The sequence below is a fragment of the Macaca thibetana genome, chromosome 11 (assembly GCF_024542745.1).
Source record: "Macaca thibetana thibetana isolate TM-01 chromosome 11, ASM2454274v1, whole genome shotgun sequence".
Classification (NCBI taxonomy): Eukaryota; Metazoa; Chordata; class Mammalia; order Primates; family Cercopithecidae; genus Macaca; species Macaca thibetana.
The window spans coordinates 12,022,512-12,042,447 of record NC_065588.1 but is presented as its reverse complement, the minus strand read 5'-3'; the positions used below and the strand labels follow the sequence as shown (position 1 = coordinate 12,042,447).

Here is a 19,936-nt window from a genome sequence, read left to right as displayed (position 1 = left end):
TGTGCTAGTTGTAACAAAAATTGAGATCGATTGTACTTCGAGGCTTGAAATTTCTCACCACTTGCGATTTCCACATTTACCTCGTGATAAAGAGTTGTCCCAGAGCAGAACTGCCACGTTAAACTGCACCCAGTGCTATAGAAACAATCTCCGCCCTGCATATGTGTGAATATCTGCACACTAAAGTGATTAAGAATCACTGCTCCATAATCTCTTTGATGGGGCAGAGGAAAGGATGGGACTGAAGAGCTGAAATTATCAAGCTCCAAGGGGGTGATGGGATGAGAACGTTGGAGAAATCCAGATCTTGTTCCTTCTCCCTACAGACTGCACATCCAGTCCCATGGGGCAGTTCTGCGGAGCTGGTCCCATTCCGAGACTAGCCCAGAAGGGAGGCCTATTTTATGTTTCCATGGAGCTTGTAGGGGGCCAATATTCAAGTAGTTCCAACACCAGAGGACAAGTGACAATTAAATATATATATATGGGGATAAAACCCAAAATAAAAGAATCTAAGGTATGAAAAGAAGTTAACACACCTGCAACGTGATAAAATAAATTTATTTTATAGTCATTTGCTGGTCTGCTATTTCTAAAGATGCTTTGCCTCCTGGTTTTTGTGAAAGAAGTAGTATCATTGTTTACCTCCTTTCTACATAACTACCTACCTGCATTCTAATTCATATTGCAAAGATAAAATGAGTCGTAACAGTCAAGGAAAAAGAATGTCCTTAAACTGAGCTTTTTATGATGAAATAAGTGAATGACACTACTCTTGCTGCCACTCTCAGAGGGGCAATGTTATCTGAAGTTCTCAATAAGGTGAGACAAATCAGGACAGAAGAGATTTCCTCCTGCTGCTGAGCAACACCAGGCAGGACACTGCTATGATTTTCTAGATTTTAGATGCTCAAGACCCCGAAGGAAGGGAATACGCCTTATCTTCATATCACCCAGGAACACTCAGATTCCTTGGATGTAATGTGGGGATTTGAGAGCTGTAAGAGACTGCAGAAACCATTTAGTCCAACCCCCTTCTTATAACTGGGGAGACAGAGTCAGAGAAATGAGAAACTTCGGCCCTTATGATCTGTTCTGACAGAATGAAGGGTTAGGACCTGGTTTCCTGACTTCCAGATCTCATCCTTTAAAACACTTACACACACACACACACACACTCTCACACTCACACCCACTCACCCCAGTTTGTTGAGGATTGTCTGGTTCTGGTTTTGCCTGAATATTTGATATGTCGTCCTTGCTTACTTACTGATGGAGCCCTGTGTCACTGTCATAAGTGTGTTGGTATGGGGTGAAAAATTACAAGGTTAACCAAATTATATAAAATCACCCTCCCTTCCCAGAACTGGTAAGGAAAAAGGGTGAAAATGCTGGTTTTTCTAGAGGTAAGTGTAATCTGAGGACTGCTTTGCTCAAGGCATGATGTGATTTCAGAATGGACTACATTATAGAGGTAATGAATGTTCACATATAGAGAGTTTGAATTAGCATGATGATCATCCTCGTCTACTGTCAGGGCATGGAGGGGAACCTCTGAGCTAACACCAACTTCCTAGCTTCTAGCACTGTCACGTGGCTACTAAGGAAGGCATGATTTCAATGTAAGAAAGTCATAGAGGATACATGTGGGGAACTGGTGCTAGACTGAGCAAGACACATTTGTACTGTGACATAAATGCCCATTGTGAAATTATGAATGCCTGAACTGGTTAAGTTTGTGGCCACGATGAGGTGAAATCACAAGGCGGTTGAATGATGCCTTGTGTTTGCACTTGACCGTGCATGCTTCACTGTGCCAGGCTGCTGAACAGCTGAGTTGGGCCTTGTTCTCTTTCCATTCTGTCATTCCTATCCACCTACCCACCTACCTACCTACCCACTTACCTACTTACTTATGCCAAGTTGGTAGCAACATGTGTCATCTTGGGTTAACATACTTTTATATGGAACTGTATTCCCAGTTATGTAAAATAAATCACTGGGGAAGTAATATTTGGTATGTATAATTTCACTTGACAGATTTTTTTTTTTTTCAGAACCAGAGCTTTCTGTATGTTAACATATGCCCACATCAATCATCTGTTATCCTTCATAATTAAATGTAACAGTATTGATTCTGGAAACAATTTATGTTGAGCTGGATTTTTTTCTTTTCAGTGGAGAAGAAGGGAAAGAGAGAGGAAGCAGCTGGAGGCAGGAAACTTGTGCTGATCCATGCACCTCTCTACTTGTTCTCTTTGTCATCAAGGGCACCATATAGCTGAAAGGCAGGGGGATAGGGAGAGGGCCACCTCTTCATGTCACCTCTGTGCCTTGGACAGTTCTTCTCCCTGGATACCACCTCATAAAGACCTACACTTCTCTCCTTGTCGTGTGTATCTGTTCATCGGAGCACATGCGCCCTGTCTGAATAGACAAAGGAGGGGGACATATGCTCTCAGACCTTGCTTCCTGGCCATCAGCTTTAAGGAATGGTCTCTGAAAATGCTCTATTTTTAAGAGCTGGGTCTGAAGAAGAGCTAACTGGTCTGCAGAGCAACGACACCCTTGACCTCGGCCTCATTAGCTCCATTCTCTTACCCACCACGCTCACCACTACCGACATCATAATACTTGAGAGAAAGCTCATGACAGCGTATGCGGTGGCACATCTGTATTTACTTGGTTTGAGAGTAGCTCTCAGAGTAAGCCAGCTTTCTCAATTGCTGAGCTCCTGCAAATGAGAACAACAAACACACCTACTTCTGAGTCAAATCAGGCCAAGGGGAAAAGAGGAAGGATCTGGGAGGAGGAGAGACCATAAGCCTCCAATCACACTCAGGAATAAAATGGGGCTAGAAATTCCAAGTGAGATTTAAAAAAAAAAAAAAATAATGAGAGAAAGAGAGAATGAGAGAGAGAACGAAAACCCATCACATACCCTCTGTATCTGAAAGGCAGGCTAGGTAATATATTTCTTGCCTTAATGTCAAGCTTCAGTAAACCCACCTCCTCTTCTCTAGAGTGGCTGGTGGCTATTATGCAAGCCGGAAATGCACATGGCAGGAAGAGCAAAAGAATGAAAAACCGAATTGGGGGAGGAGGGCAGCTGCTAAATTTAGCAAGGGTAGAGTGAGGGGAGGAAAGGATGAGAGGAAGGCAGGGAGCCTGCACAAAATGCTGTCCGTTCTCCGTCACGGAAGCGAGGGGCCCTGCTGTGAAATGCTTGGCACAAGGAGGTGATGTCAGTCGCCTGGAGTCAGGCTCTCTTTTGTGAAGTGTTAATTAGGAAAAACAAGAAACTTCTCATCTTTTGGTTTGCCAACAACCAAACAAAAATGTTAGCCCTGCTCTTGGGGATGAGCAATCATTTTAAGGAAATGCCCCAAGGGACCACGGTTGGAGGTCCCTAGTAATCTGGACCTAAGGAAAAGTACATATGAAGAAATTGGCGCACGTTTGGACGTCTGTTGTCTGACCGATCCAAGCGGGAGGATGTGGGTATCATGACCCTCAGAGGCACGATCCATCACTGAGTGCTCAAGCTGTTCAACTGTTTAATGCAATGGTGTTCAAGTAAGGTGTTTTTTGGTTTTGTTTTGTTTTGTTTTTCTGAGACGGAGTCTCGCTCGGTCACCCAGGCTGGAGTGCAGTGGTGCGATCTCGGCTCAGCCTCCCGAGTAGCTGGGACTACAGGCACCCACCACCATGCCCGGCTCAATGTTTTGTATTTTTTTTTTTTTTTTTTTTTTTGAGACAGAGTCTCGCTCTGTCGCCTAGGCTGGAGTGCAGCGGCGCGATCTTGGCTCACTTCAAGTTCCGCCTCCCAGGTTCACACCATTCTCCTGCCTCAGCCTCCTGAGTAGCTGGGACTACAGGTGCCCACCACCATGCCTGGCTAATTTTTTTTTGTATTTTTAGTAGAGACGGGGTTTCGCCATGTTAGCCAGGATGGTCTCGATCTCCTGACCTCGTGATCTGCCCACCTTGGCCTCCCAAAGTGCTGGGATTACAGGCGTGAGCCATCGTGCCCGGCCTCAAGTAAGGTTTTTATACTCTATTTCTGGGCCCCAGCACCTATTGTGGAACTAGGTCCAGGGCCTGAATTAAATTCTGGTCTTTTGCTTTCTATCAAGGATTAAGAGGAACAACCGGGACACTTGAAATAAACACGGACACTGAGTGCACTCTAACCAGCCTCCTCTGATGCCTGATGCAGAAAGCCCTGATCCAACACTGAGTTCATAGATTTGGGTGTTTTTCTTTCCTTCCTCCAGCTTTACCCCCTGCTAAAAACATCTTCAATGACTTCCCATTTCTTTCCTCCATATTCCAGAAATCAAAGTTCTCCACACTCTGGTTCCAAGCTAAGCCCCTTGAACTAGCTCTGCAATGACAAAATGGTGATCATTGTGAAGGCAAGGGTGATGGCTCAGAGGGGTTTATGTTTTTTATTTTATTTGGAGTATGTTTGAAATTTTTTGTAATAAAAGAGTGGGGGAAGATAAGCTCTATAATCCAGGTCATCTAATTGCTGTCTGTTCCAAAGCCTTACCCCACCCTTATGCCATTTTCTTTGCCTGGAATGTTCTTCACTTCAACCTTATCAGAATCCTGCTGGATTTCTAAGGCGGGGTCCACAACCTCCAGGTCACTGACCGGTACCAGTTCATGGCCTGTTAGGAACTGGGCTGCACAGCAGGAGGTGAGCGGTGGGCAAGTGAGTGAAGCTTCATCTGTATCTACAGCGCTCCCCACTACTCGCATTACTGCCTGAGTTCCACCTCCTGTCAGATCAGCAGCGGCATGAGATCCTCATAGAAGCACAAACGCTATCATGAGCTGTCCATGTGAGGGATCTAGTTGTGCACTCCTTACGGAATCTAATGGCTGATGATCTGTCACTGTCTCCCATCACCCCCAGATGGGACCGTCTAGTTGCAGGATAACAAGCTCAGGGTTCCCACTGATTCTACATTATGGTGGATTGTATAATTATTTCATTATGTATTACAATGTAATAATAATAGAAATGAAGTGCATAATACATGTAATGCACTTGAGTCATCCCAAACCATCCCTCACCTCCACTGTTGGTGGAAAAATTGTCTTCCACAAAACTGGTCTTTGGTGCCAAAAAGGTTGGGGACCACTGCTCTAAGGCATACTCCAGGCATACTCCTTTATGAGCAGACCCTGCTTCCTGTACCTGGCTGTCACTGACCCTTCCACCACACCTTTACAGTGCCTACTATACAGTTATGCTTCTGTGCTTCTGTGTACATTCATCTCACTGCTTCACTCTGATTATGAGCTTCAGGGAACCAAGAGTGTATCTTGCACATCGGAAGCACTCAGTAATTGTCTGCTGAATGAAAAGTGAACTTACACGAATAAGACCAGCTTATCAAGTTAACAATTAAACTTCCTGGATTTGTCTAAACCTCAGGCAAGAAAAGAGAAGCCTCTTCCAGTACCTTCTTCATGGTTCTGATGCAGTATAACCTCCGGCTGTGTGTGTATAGAGTTTCCAGGGTGGAAGAATGGTGAAAAAAGAATCCGAGGTTTCCTCTGCTTCAGAATATGCTGAAGGAGTTCATAGAGCACATCACCTGGAAAGAAAAAGGAAAGGGAAATCGAGAAATGGAAAATTTTTTTCCCAACAACAATTTAGGGAGCAGCAGCCATGTGCCTGGCACTGTGCCAAAGATACAACTGGAGAGCAAAACAGGCCTGCCACCTCCTACCCTCACCAAGCTCACGGGACACAGAATGCAGCACTGGAAACTCAAAAGGTCAGAGCTATGTGAAGTTTTAAATCAAACTTTTTTGATCATGAAAATCATATGCTTTTTTTTTTTTTTTTTGAGACAGGGTCGCACTGTGTTGCCCAGGCTGAAGTGCAGTGGCACGATCTCAGCTCACTACAACCTCCACCTCCCGGGCTCAAGTGATCCTCCCACCACAGCCCTCCAAGTAGCTGGGACCACAGGTGCGAACCACCACACCCAGCTAATTTTTGTATTTTCAGTAGAGACAGGGTTTCACCATGTTGTTCAGGTTGGTCTCAAACTCCTGAGCTTAAGTGATTCACCCGCCTAGGCCTCCCAAAGTGCTGGGATTACAGGTGTAAGCTACTGTGCACGGCCCCAAAAATGCTTTAAAAAGGCAGAAAATCAGAAAGAAAACAAAACATTACCTAGAATCCCATCACTAAGATACAGAAGCCCTGTTAATACTATCTACAGTTCTATAGTTAGACTCAGGCTTTTAATAGTTGAGTATCCTCTCTTCCCTCCGCATTAGGATTTGAACACTTTCCCACATTACTGAACTGCTTCAGTAGCTGCCTAACAATGGCAGGGAATTTAAACGATCCCAATTTATTGCTCTTGTATTTGTGAGGATGTGCTTTTTACATCTATCTTAGCTTGCACTTCAGATTACTCGAAGAATTATGAAGTCATTAAGAACATTTGTAATGCTCCGATGACAACTCATAGATTCTTCATAGACATCTTCCCTACAGAGAAAAATATGCCTTTTTAACCAACCTCAATCCTAGGCAGGAAAAGAATACACATGAAAAAAATTCACGAGTCCAGTTAGAGGTGGTAACTATTCAAGATACTCTATAAGGAACTGGCATGTCCTGGGATGCTTCCCTCCTTTAAAAATGCACACAGCCATTGTTCCAAGGTTCCACAGTCTCTAGAAAATCATCTAGAGATGTCAGGCCATAGGCAGAGGATAGTAGGGGCTGGGTTGAGCGGGCACCTTTCTGTTCTGATATATTTGGTATTTGAAGTGTCCAAGGATTAATTAGCAAAAAACAAAAACAAACCCAAAACGTGTCATGGTCTTGTCCCACCCCTTGACTCTTAGATCCAAGTTGAAAATGCAGGTGGGTACCTCAAAACCCTTTGGGGGTGGGTGATTAATCTTTGAAATATCACAGGCCTCTGACTATCTCCGCACACCCTTCTCCACACACAGACAGGCAGTCAGCAGGAATAACAAACAACGGGCCTTTGTGTCTAATTTTAGCGATTTTTTAAACAAATATTTTAGTTACCAACTTAAATTCAAGGCATATTTTGGGTTGAAGATATTGCTCTATTATTTTTTCTTTCAAGCTCAGCATGGACCTGAGAAGCGTTCCATATTAATGTCTTTTTTTCTACAAACACCCGCTCCTCTATCACTGATACTAAATAAAGCTCCAAGGATACCCGATTCTAAGGGATTCCTGAGGGAATTTTGTGTTTTCGCCTTGACTTTGTTCCTTCCTCTACCTTTGAAATTTGGTTGCTGTTAGTATAACTTTCTGCCACTACTTAGTATCATGACTAAATAAAGCAAAATACTTCACAGACCTGCAGACACCATGTCATTTAGGTATTTTATTAACAGGAGATGGGCAGGAAGACACAGAGGTGTCCTGGACCAGACTTTTGAAACTGCTATGTATAAGGGAGAACCATGGCACACATGACTGCATTTGAGAGCTGAGAACGGCTTTGGAATTCATTGAATCCAAACCTAGTAGTCATGGTGATGTCTCTGATGAGGCGGGGATAAGGAGCCTGAAATACAGTCCTATTTTAATGATTCATATTTTAATCTCATACAAAAATAAGCCCCTAATCAACACTTTGTTTCTTTTGGTTTAGTGTAATGACTTCCTGAACTTTTGCTAATTTACATGGCCTCACACTTGCTGGGTTTTATCAATTTTTTTTTTGGTAGTATGCGGAATAGAAAAATGAAAACATTGAAAAATGTGTTCCTGATGATTACTATTACTAAAAAAAAAGGTCAGTAATTAGTGTATCCATTTTGGAAGGGGAGGCCAGGAAATATAAATTTAGTGTCTGTGATGCTGTTCAGCTTGGTTCACTTAACCAGGCGAGCTGGTGTGGTGGTGGGAGGTGCTGACTGCAGAGGTGGGCACGGCTGCCTGGGTGGGAGTCCCAACTCCTGTGCACCAGGTGACCTTGAGCAAGTCCCTGCACTTCTCTGCAAAATGCAAATAATGGCACCGACCTCCAGCATTTGCTATGAGGGTTAAAGGAGGGAAAGGACAAGAAGCACCCAGAGTAGGGTTTGGTGCACAAACTGTTCCCTGGACCCCTCTTAGTGGCTGCTTCTGGGCTTGGGGTGGCTCAAACAAGGGCTGGAGAGCAGGCAGGTGACTTTTCCTTCTATGTTTTCATGAGAGAGAAACTGAGGAAAGACAGCAGCATGGTGAAGAGGCCATGCTCTGGAGTCAGACTGGTGCCTCCACAGGAATGCCCCTTAAGTCTCCTCATCTATAAAATGGCAATGTTGATGGCATCTACCTTGTGGGATCGTTGTAAGGATTCAATAAGGTGGTCTATGTAATGAGCTCATCATGGCGTGAGGCAAACAGGAAAAGCTCAGTAAACACTAGTCATTGCTTTTACCACCACCACCGGGAACACTCCCATCATTACTATTCCTGATCTTATTATAGTGGCTTAGGACAGGTGCGTAGATCTCTAAGGAGGTCTCACATGGAGAACAGAGGAGTATCTGGGTCACGGCCAACTTTATGTTCCCCTTCCCGAAAGGGTAAAGAAGGCTAACTGAGGTCACTCTCCCAGTCTTGGGTTTGCTGGATGCCTCATCCTGACCGGGTGGGCTAAGCCTCTGGGGGGCTGACACGTGGTCTGCCGCACACCTCCCAGGCTTCTGCGCAGGCTCGCTTCAGCCTCCCATACTGACGCTGGCCAAGGGAGCAGGGACAGAGGGGTTCTTCCCGAGTGTGCAGGAGGAAGCAGGGGGAGGGGCAGGTCAACTGGACTCAGCCAGTTTCCTACCTAGACCATAAACCTATTACGAGACTAATAAGGCATCAGGAGTTATCTTAAATGCTATCCATGAGGTGGCTATGGGTGGGAGCATGGACCTGAGGTTCCGGGTACCGGGCCAGGAAAAAACTTAGTTCTAAGACCCAGGAGTGTGGCCTTAGTTGAGTCATTCCATGCACAGACATGTTTCCTCAGCAACCAGGGGCTCGGTCAGGGAATGCGGCCGGCTCAGCAAAAACACGTCACCACCACGGGGACAGGGACCGCTTGCTGTGCATGCGCTATGAGCATATGATTGGCAGTGATAGTGTGCCCCAATAATAACTTGGAATATTAGACCTAGACGGGATTCTAGAGGTTTCTTAGATTGACTCAAACTTTGCTCACTAAAAGTCTCCCACCTCCCCTTCACCCAGAAAGAAGTGGCTTTGGCTAGGTAATTACAGTGATGGGTAGCTGGCCACGGCACAAGCAAACCATTTTTGGACAGCTCTAGTTGACAGAAAGTTTCTCTGCTGAGGTGAAATCTGGCTTCCCCCGCAATCCCTGTACTTTGGTTCTTAGTTTTGGCTTCTGAAGTAACACAGAATATGTGTCTTGTCTATAGCAGGTTTCTAAGTATATGAAGACGGCCCTCCATCTCCTTTCATTTCCAGTGTCCCTTCATGCCTCAACACCCAGCCTGCTCTCTTGATGTATTCTTCAAATTTTCATATATGTAGGAGAGGAGGTCACATCCGAAAGGTGTTATTAACAAAAAATCTGGCTACGTGCTGTGCCTCACACCTATAATCCCAGTACTTTGAGAGGCAGAGGCAGGAGGATCACTTGAGCCCAGGAGTTTGAGACCAGCCTGGGTAATATAGTGAGATCCCCATCTCTACAAAAAATACAAAAATTAGTGGGGTGTGGTGATGCATGCCTATTGTCCCAGCTACTCGGGAGGCTGAGGTGGGAGGATTGCTTGAGCCCAGGAGGTCGAGGCTGCAGTGAGCTGTGATTGCACCACTGCACTCCAGTCTGCATGACAGAGTGAGACCCTTTCTCAACCAACCAACCAACCAACCAACCCCAAAACAGTCTCTGGGATAAAGAATATATTTAAAAATAAGTTATATTTATTTGCCTACTGAAAATAAAGAGCATGTGCCACAGCACTGTATATCTAACTTAGCTAATGGCTGAAATTCAAGGGCATTTTTCGGAAAATTCATAACCCATTTGATTTTTGATTTTTTTTTTTTTTTTGAGATGGAGTCTTGCTCTGTTGGAGCAAGGCTGGAGTGCAGTGGCGCGATCTCGGCTCACTGCAAGTTCTGCCTCCTGGGTTCATGCCATTCTCCTGCCTCAGCCTCCCGAGTAGCTGGGACTACAGGCGCCCGCCACCATATCTGGCTAATGTTTTTGTATTTTTTTAGTAGAGACAGGGTTTCACTGTGTTAGTCAGGATGATCTTGATCTCCTGACCTCGTCATCCGCCCACCTCGGCCTCCCAAAGTGCTGGGATTACAGGCATGAGCCACTGTGCCCGGCCACCCATTTGATTTTTAATAAATCTCCCCTCTCTTCCCAGAAAAGAAACACAGTGACTGGTCCTAACCAGTACTTCTATTGTACTATTCAATGGACCTGAGCCGTACTGGTCAAAGAACCATGGTTTTCATTGGTTCCTCCATCTGTTTTCACGCATACATACACAGTTCATGTAAACACACGCATGTGCAGAGGTAGATGTGCCACAAAGCTAGTGAGCTTTGGGGTTCCTTCACTTGTGCAGGTCCCTGGGAAGAGTTCTAGAAATATTCATATTGCCTAAATTGTAAGCCTCGGGCCCATAAAATCTAGATATACTCCTGGGTGCATGCACACGAACACACACATGCACACACACAGAAACAAAACACCGTTTTGCATTGGTGATCTTTACGTGACAAGCCAGGCATGTTCTTTGAGCATCCTAAATTCCATTATTGTATTGCAATGTGTTTCAAATGGACAGGAACGAGCGAGTGAACAATACTGCTGTGACTTGGCTGATCAATCTTACTAATGTCTGAGGACAAACAACATACAAGCTGCTGTTGAGGGGGGTTAAATTTATTTAAGTTACTTAATTTTAGAGGAAAGAATTTGGGCTCTGGAGCAAGGGAGTCCCAAGTTTGAATCTTGTTCCTCTGTTTGTTCCTCTGTTTGTCAACTGTATGCCCTTAGGGAAGCTATTTTTCTTCTCCGAGCCACAGTTCAGGGCTTAGTTCAGTATTCTTGTGTGTAAAATGAGAACTGTGCCACAGACTTGGCAGGGCTGTTGTAAGGATTAAATGAGATGATACGTGCAGAGCACCAGCCCCACGTCTGCCATCATAAACACTCAATGGATGGTGTCTCTTGCAATTGTCATAAGTGTGAACAGACGTGTCTCATAAAATCCGGCAAAAAAATGTTTTCTTTGTTTCAGTACTTTTGTATTTAAAGCACATGCATAAGTTTTACAAAGTCGCATTCATATGGATGGAATTTTTTTCCCCCAGTTGACATCATTTCACACAGACATTTCCAGTTTACAGTTAGCTCTTACAGTCCCCATTTGTGGTCGTATTGCCAACTTCTTTTGTTGGGTTTCTTCCCTTTAGCTTTTAAGCAGTTTCAAGTTTTTTTCCTGTCCACATGCACACGCCCCTTGTCTCCATCCTCCCTGTTAGGTCCTGCTCCTCTTTCTCTCCTCCCTTTACAGCCAAATTTCCCAGGGGAGCTGTCCAACACCATTCTCACCACTTCCTCACCTTCCATTCCAGTTCCCACTCCCACCCTTCTCCAATCTGCTTTTGCTCAGTTCACCTCCCTGTTGTCAAATCCAAAGGGCAATGGTTGGTACTTGGGGAACTGCCTGACTTCTCAGCAACATCCTCACCAGACATCTCTACTTCCTTCTCTTAGAATACTCCATGGCTTCAGAGATTTCCACCTGTCCTGGTTTTCCGCCTACTTCTCTGCTCTTCCTCCTTCTCCAGCCCTTCAACAGTAAGGTTCCCCAGGTCGCCCCTTCTTCTTGGGCAACCTCATCTACTCCCATGGCTTCAATCGGCTCGTCTATGCTAAATCTACTTCAGCCAGGCACTTCTTCTGAACTCCAAAACCACATTCCATGATCTCCTAAGTAATTCCTCCTGGAGGTCATACAGGCGCCACACATTTGACGTGTCTAACACAAACATCTTTACAAATGAGATTGTGTTCCTTAGGTCAGTAAATGCTCAGACGATCAGACCAAAAACTTGGAAGTAATCATTAAGTCCTCTCTTTTTCTCATCTCACATGAAATGGGTCACCAAGACCTGCAGACTCTGCCTTTTATCTGTTTCTTGAACCACCTCCTCTCTCAGTGAGCCTCACTTTGGTTAATATCATAACCATTGCTCCTAGACTGCAGCCTAAGAGGCCCCGCCTCCACTTTTCACCTCCGTACCTTGCCACGCCGACCCTCTGCTTAAAACAAATGGCTTCTACTTGTCTTCAAACAAACGTGTAAAATCCTGAATATGACCTGCAGAGCTCTGCATAATCTACTGAAGAAATAATAAATGAGTGAGTGAGTGAATGGCTGTGAGGCTACCATGTATCCTATGATATTTACCTTCCCCAACTGTGTTTAGCTAGTCCCACACTGGGGGTGGTTGGGGAATTTCCAGTTTTTAACTACTATAAATAGAATTGTTAAGGGCATCCTGTTTTGCCCAGTATTGGATGGTTTCCTTCGGCTATTTGTTTAGGAATAGAATTATCAGTGAAAGGGTATCATTAGTTTAAAAGTTCTTATTATATACTACTTGTTCTCAGAAGGCTGGAATCAATGTTTCTTATCATCTGTAATGTTACCTAGAGCCTCTCCCAGGGGGGTTTTGCAACTTTTAACTTCTCAAGTTGAGTAGGTTTAAAGTAGAACCCTAACATTATTAAAATCTGCATTTTTCAGGTGATGATTTGCTATGTACATAATCTTACACGTAGATTAAGTAACACATTCTTAAATTTGCAAACAGCTCTCTCTTCTCTTTGGTTTTTATTCAGAGGCTTCAGTTTCCTTCTGGCCACTTTTTTTTTTTAAAGTGAGAGTATGCCTGGTGTGGGAGAGGTACTTTTTAGATGTGTCAGAATGTTCTCTCTGTTGGACCCTTTCTACCTTTGATGGGTTCAGGATGAAGCCCTAGGCTTCGGTCCCTTAACTTACGTAATAAATTCAACAGTGAAAACACCAGTGCATAACATGCCCATTCATGTAATGGGGCTGCTTAGTTTTCTAACTCTGCTTGGTCGTAGTTTCTTTTTTTTTTTTTTTTTTTTTTTTTTGAGACAGAGTCTCACTCTGTTGCCCAGGCTGGAGTGCAATGGCGTGATCTTGGCTCACTGCAACCTCCGTCTCCCAGGTTCAAGCAATCCTCTTGCCTCAGCCTCCTGAGTAGCTGGGACTACAGGTGCGTGCCACCATGCCTGGCTAAATTTTTGTATTTTTGGTAGAGATGGGTTTCACCACATTAGCCAGGATGGTCTCGATCTCCAGACCTCGTGATCCACCTCCCTCAGCCTCCTGAAGTGCTAGAAGTACAGGCGTGAGCCACTGCGCCCGGCCTGGTCCCAGTTTCTAAGCATTCCATTCAATGCATTTTTGCAGGCCGGTTGAATTAACCTTTTAATTTAATATGGAGTGCCTTCTGTGACCACAAAAATAAATTAGTCTTTTACTTAGCAACAAATATTTGAAATTTGGTTTAATATTTATGTCTTATACACAGAGACCCTGAGAAAAAAGGAACAGGCTGTGGGAAAATTTAAATATTATATTTAAGACAAGAATAAATCTGTTAGAAAACAGATACAGTAAGACAATTACAGCTGGATATAGAATATAAGGTAAGATAAACAAAATAAGCTCTCGAGAAAACAGAACTTTATGAAATAAGTATGTGTTTAAAGGAAGCACTGTGCAGTTGGTTTTCCCTACGTTACCATCACATCAACTTGTATGACCAATGTTTAGCGTCATCTGCAGGGCTACCTAGGTCTCTCCGACTTTTAACTTCTCAAGTTTAGTAAGTTTAAAGTAGAACCCTAACATTGCTAAAACTTGCATTTTTCAAGTACATGACAGCAGGGTGGGAGATCACCTCCATTTCACAAATGGGACAAGTGAAGAGCCTAAGAAATAAAATGACGGCTGGGCGCAGTGGCTCACGCCTGTAATCCTAGCACTTTGGGAGGCCGAGGCGGGTAAATCATGAGGTCAAGAGATCAAGATCATCCTGGCCAACATGGTGAAACCTCATCTCTACTAAAAATACAAAAATTAGCTAGGTGTGGTGGTGCACAACTGTAGTCCCAGCTACTCAGGAGACTGAGGCAGGAGAATCACTTGAACCCGGGAGGCAGAAGTTGTAGTGAGCCGGGATCACAGCACTGTACTCCAGCCTGGCGACAGAGCGAGACTCTGTCTTAAAAAAAAAAAAAAAAAAAGAAAGAAAATGACTTTCCCATAAGTGACCTATCTAAGCATTTCTCTGACGTGTGATACACATTTTTTTTGCTTGCTGAAAGACAGAGTAAAGAAAGAGCCAACTCTGGTGTCTTCAGACAAGGGTCATGTCTGCTACAACTCCCATGTTTCAGGGCTATAATTTCCCTTCTGTGACCTATATCCTTGGATTCTCTGACTTAATTCTAAAACAGCCAGTTGACACAGTCCTTCAATCTGCAAACCTACCATTGCTTAATAGAAATTAATAGGCCAACTGATTCAAGAAATACTATGTAAAGACCAGTATTTTTGGTTTAACTTTGAAAGAAAATTTTACTATATTTGAAAAATATAAGCAAAGCATATTTCCAAAGACAAAGGTTCTGGTGGGTTGGAAAGGGAAGAAACAATTTGCAAAATCACACTCTAGTATATGAAAAGACTGCAGATTTTAGTCTTCTAAAATCCTCAATATATTTAGCAAATCCCCAATACATTTTTGCTGAATTGAAGGAACTCTGAACATATGTTTCTTTCCCTTTTTTAGCATTGATAGCAAGTGAGCGTAACATGAATTAAATTGATAATAACTTGTGGGTTTCCTTGTTCATAGAAAATAATGGGTACCTAAATCCATTCCACCTGAATGTCATGCAATGGATAACCCTAAGTAAGGGTTAATACAAATGCCAACCTGTCTAGACGTTCCTTCCTGTCAATGAGTCTTCTCAGAGTCTCAAAGTAGTCAGGTAATCAAATACATCTCTGAATTTAAGTTACTTCAGAACAAGAACAAGTTAATGTGATAACTATCTAGTAGCCCAAGGTCTATGTAAAATTATTCTGTTCAGGTGAAGTTTTATAAAAGTGGGATCCCTTCCATTTATTCTTCAACTTTACAAATGTTATAAATTTGTCATCTGTTATATCCTCCAACTGGGAGACTATTCCAAAGGAAATATCCCATTTGTCTTCAACCTTGAAATCTTGCGGTTAGAGACCATATAATTATTTAAAGCACATGGCAAATGTTCCCTGCTTTATCCTAGGGGTTGAAAATGGAGGATTCTTGTCCTGGAAGTGGATGTGATAAATGTAATTTGTTAAGCTGGTCAATGAATATGGCATTCAGGGAGTCTACTGTATTTGACTTAAGGTATAATTGTATTTCAGGTAATTATAATTCATTGGGTCCAGTGCTCTCCTCTCTACATTGGAGAGGAGTTGTGTTAAGGAATGTTGTTTCCATATATAGACAGCATAGATAGCTACAGTGTTTGCTAGAAACTTAACACTGTTTCGGTGCTGAAGTTGGGCTGAACTGTTAAGGATGGAAGGAAGCTTAGGATCCACGTGGTGAGAACCACATTTTGTGGATGCGGAAAATAAGGCCAAGTGAAGTGATGTGATTTGTGAAGGGCCAGGTGTAGAACCCAGGCCTGAGGACTTCCACTACACCAAACTGCTAAAGCCGAAAGCCCACGTCAGAAGAAACAGTGACAAATGTTACATCTGGAAAATAAAAAGGATTTTCAATCTAGATCTTGCCCTTGCCTAAGGAGAATGCCCGTGGCCTTCCTCCTCTTGCTGGGTGATCCCTTCATGAGATGGGTCTTCTCAACTCCTTCTTAATTCTGTCTTATAAACCCATTCACAATACTCCTGTGTTCTGTGATAAGTTGTCCTGTAGGCCCTGCTGGCAGGCATCACCTTGAAATTCTGTCCATGGCTTTCTAGTGGGTGCCTTAATTAAATTACCTTCAGTATAAATTTATCTTTATTCCCAGCTCATAAAATTCTACATAATGGAGATGATGTATGATGCTCACATCTATTATTCCTAGCTCTGGCCTGCCTCTTGTTTTAGATTTCCAACTGGAGAACAGGACAAGTCTTCCTGAACGTACTGGCACTGCGTGCTCAAAAATGAACTCTTACCACTACTTCCAGGTCAGCTCCCCATCTTAGCTAGCCACTTTGGGCCTGAGCATTATTTTGATCTCACTGATCCAGTCTGGGCTTCATTGCCTCCCATTAGGATCACAGCAAGGACTCTAACTAGCTTTCCTGCTTTAAGTAAGCCAATGAATCTACCCTATGTACTGATGGCAAATGTCTGTTGCAAAAAGAGAGCTCCAATCATATTTTTCCTGATCAAAACTTTCCAGTGGTTTCCAATTACCTGTAAAATAAAATCCAAACTTCTTAACCTGGGTACTGTCAAACTGGGTCATCATTCAACCTGCATTTGTTGAGTGCCACCTGGATGTCATGCCCTGGTGTTAGGTACTGGAGACTTGGCGGCTTAATAGAACACAATCACTGCCTACATTGAACTTTCCACTCTAGGGGAGGGATCCAGAGTAGCAAACAACCATCAAACAATGTATATAACACTGTATGTGTGTGTGTGTGTATGTGTCAAGGGCCATGACAGAGGTAGAGAATGCTCTAAGATAAAAGAGAAACAGCACCTAGCCCAGACGGAGGTAGAACAAGATGGGAGAAAGGAAGGTGGAGTGGAATTAGGGAAATAGGGAAGGCAGTCAAGGGATGACTTCCAGGAGACAGTCCACCAGTTTGAAATGTGAGGAGGCAATCAGACAATCCGGAGAGGTATGGTGAGGGATGTTTGACCATGTTTCAAAGGGAGTGTCTAGCATGTGCAGCCTTCTCTCTGAATTCCTCTTCCTTGTACGCTGGCCTACATCTCCTTAACACACTTCCTCATCTCCTTCTTGTTTACCTCTCCAAGTTTTCAAAGTCAGGCTCCATTACCATGTCTATGAGGTCTGTTTGATAATCCCGCTAGAAATGGCCCTTGTAATCTCTGAACTCCCTTAGCCTGTACCTGTGTACCTCCGGCATAGAGTTGCTTGGTGAATACTCATGGAATGAATGTCTATTGCCACCTCCTAACTGTGATCTAGAGCATCTCAACATCCATTCTAGTGCATCAGGCTTATCAGGCCTTCCTGCCTTTTCTGCCTCTTCTACTTATCAGGTAGGTATTCTCACCATCACCCAAATATACTTGGTGATGCTGTGCCAATTACCCTCTGCCTACTCAATCCCACCCATTCTTCACGGTCCAAACCAACTCCATTCCTTCTCTCCTGAGACCCATCCTACTCTGCTCTCGCCCTCCTCCATCCTTCTTTGGCCTTTAGATCAATGCAATCCTGCCTCTAACCGGACAGCAACTTCCTCGACAGCAGCACCATCTTTCACATGGCCCACCCGACAAATACTTTGGACAAAGTGGCAAGGAACTGCGGACAGATTTTCACATATCTTTGTTCATAGCTTTGAGCAGAGAGAACCCAGTTTCACAAATAACGCTGAGAGGTCACTGTGGAGGAAAATAAACCAGCTATAAAAAGGAGCACCTGAGATAGGATGAAGGGGAAATGTATGAAGACTTGGGAGGAAAGTTTGCCCAAGGTCCAAGTCAAATCAAGTCAAAACCCACCGCTGTATTTTCCTTTGTTTGCTTTACATGAATGGTTTCATTGGAACACTAAAGAGGTAGGGATTTTTCCTCCAGATATATAACATTGCCTCTTTGAGTATATCTCTGAGTTTCCACTGGAATAGAAAAGGGAATTATTTTGTAATAAGTTCAAAAGAACTATTTAGGATAGTTTTATTTATTTATATGGCTGTTTTATAGTTTTCTTACTGTGAGATTACATAAAGAATTGATGATCTGAGATAAAATATTTCAGGTATATTTGTGTCCCTTCCAAATTACTTGTTTTTGGAGACACAAATTTTCAAGTTTCAATAACATCTCTTACTTTTGGGGAACTTCTCCTTTAGCATTTCTTCATATAAACGGTCTGTGGCAATTGGGAAGAACAGGGGAGATATGGGTGCTGGGGCTTTATCTCATCTCCTATAATGAGGGATGTTTCCTCCTGACGGTTAGTTTATTAACTTCTGGCAGGTCTCCAGGAGTAAATAAAGGTTGAACATAGTTAGGGACTACACCAAGACCTTCTGCAGGATCCTCACCCTTTGTCAAGTTACATCAGAGTCGAGGTCTGCAATGGGATTCAGTAAAAGGAGGGCCTTGAGTACTTCAGTAACTAATCCCGCAAGAGGCATAAACCTGAGATCACAGTTCCCCTTTGACATATGTAGTTTCCAGACAGATACCTTCTAAATATCCACAGGGTTTAGGAAATTAAACTGAGACAAATCTTTGAAGCCTTATCCACATGAGCAATACACTTTGCAGGTAGAGATGTTTGTTACTGAATTGAAATCTTCTAACGCAGTCTCAGGGCCCTTAATTAGACAAGCTTTCTGAGTCAGATGAACCCGAGGAGACCTCCGCTTGTATTTTTTAGGATTTCTACAGGCTACAAGATGCATTACCTCAAACGAGTCCTGCTTCTAAGGGAAACCACTTGAAGCCTTTCTAAACTGGCCTTGGCTACTAGGATCTCCCATTTCCCAGTCTTTATTGGCAGTTCCCCCATTTCTACTTTCTTTTCTAGCCCTTCTATATCTTCCTCCTTCCTCTCTGTTTTCGGTTGAGCAGTTCACAGCCTGCACTCACTCTCAGGTATCTCTTTTAGAGAGTCGAAGGGCCAGAATGGCATCTTTTTCTTTTTCTGAGACAGGTTCTCGCTCTGTCACCTGGGCTGGAGTGCAGTGGTACGATCTCAGCTCACCGCAGCCTCCACCTCTTTGGTTCAAGCAATCCTCCCACCTCAGCCTCCTGAGTGGCTGGGACTACAGGTGTGCACCACCACACTCAGCTAATTTTTAAAGTTTCTGTAGAGATGAGGTTTTGCTACATTGCCCAGGCTGGTCTCAAACTCCTGGACTCAAGCAATTCACCCTCCTCGCCCTCCCAAAGTGCTGGGATTACAGGAGTGAGTCACCATGGCCAGCCTTCTTTTTCTTCTTAGTGGCACAGTTAGAGCCCTTAAGTTTCAGTGTCCATAGGACTAAACTGGGTTCCTTTCCTAAGCTTAAAATTCTCCCCCTTGGTCTGTAAACGCTTCCTCTTCTTTCCTCAAACTGGCTCATGCCAGTATAATCTTCCTTCAACTCCCTTCCATCGTCATCCCTTCCTTGTGATGACTCACTGTTGGGATTTCTTGGGCAGGGTGAGGGGTGGTAAAGACCAACCACTAACTAACAGACTTGCCAAGTGGAGCATATGCCAAGAGTCCAGACTCTCACCTGAATGAGGAGATCGATAGCGAAAGTCCTCTTTGGTCAGCAGCAGGAGAGCTTTGCCATTCATTTCAAACGTGTTGCTGTCAATTGGCCTTAAAGAAAACTCATTTTCAGCCCACTTGAGCCACTGGGCTACGTCATCCCTGCTCCAGTAAATTGGCTGCAAGCCTGTTGGAGAAAGCGTGAGGCAGAAAGAAAGAGAGAAAGGTCTTGTCAGTTAGACAGCTGGAATAAACGGAGGAGATCTCTGAATAGTTAACAAAATTGAGTCTCCACATCTCAAGAGCCCTTATGTTCAACTCTGAGTCCCCTCTCCAGCCCTTGTTTGAGCCGCCCCACCGGGGGCTTCTCCAGACCCAGAAGCAGCCTCTAAGAGGGGTCCAGGGAACAGTTTGTACAC

The 19,936-nt window shown here is 43.8% G+C and overlaps 1 protein-coding gene across 2 annotated transcripts in view; it reads right to left on the bottom strand.

Annotated features, from left to right (window-relative positions):
• ETV6 (ETS variant transcription factor 6) overlaps positions 1 to 19,936 on the bottom strand; it is a 248,238-nt gene that overhangs the window by 36,011 nt on the left and 192,291 nt on the right. For both annotated transcript variants that reach the window (XM_050748231.1, XM_050748232.1), the window contains exons 3-4: positions 19,540 to 19,704; positions 5,478 to 5,612 (exon numbers count right to left, since the gene is read on the bottom strand). In XM_050748231.1, the coding sequence (XP_050604188.1) occupies positions 5,478 to 5,612; positions 19,540 to 19,704 (300 nt within the window). The remainder of the gene's footprint in view (positions 1 to 5,477; positions 5,613 to 19,539; positions 19,705 to 19,936) is intronic.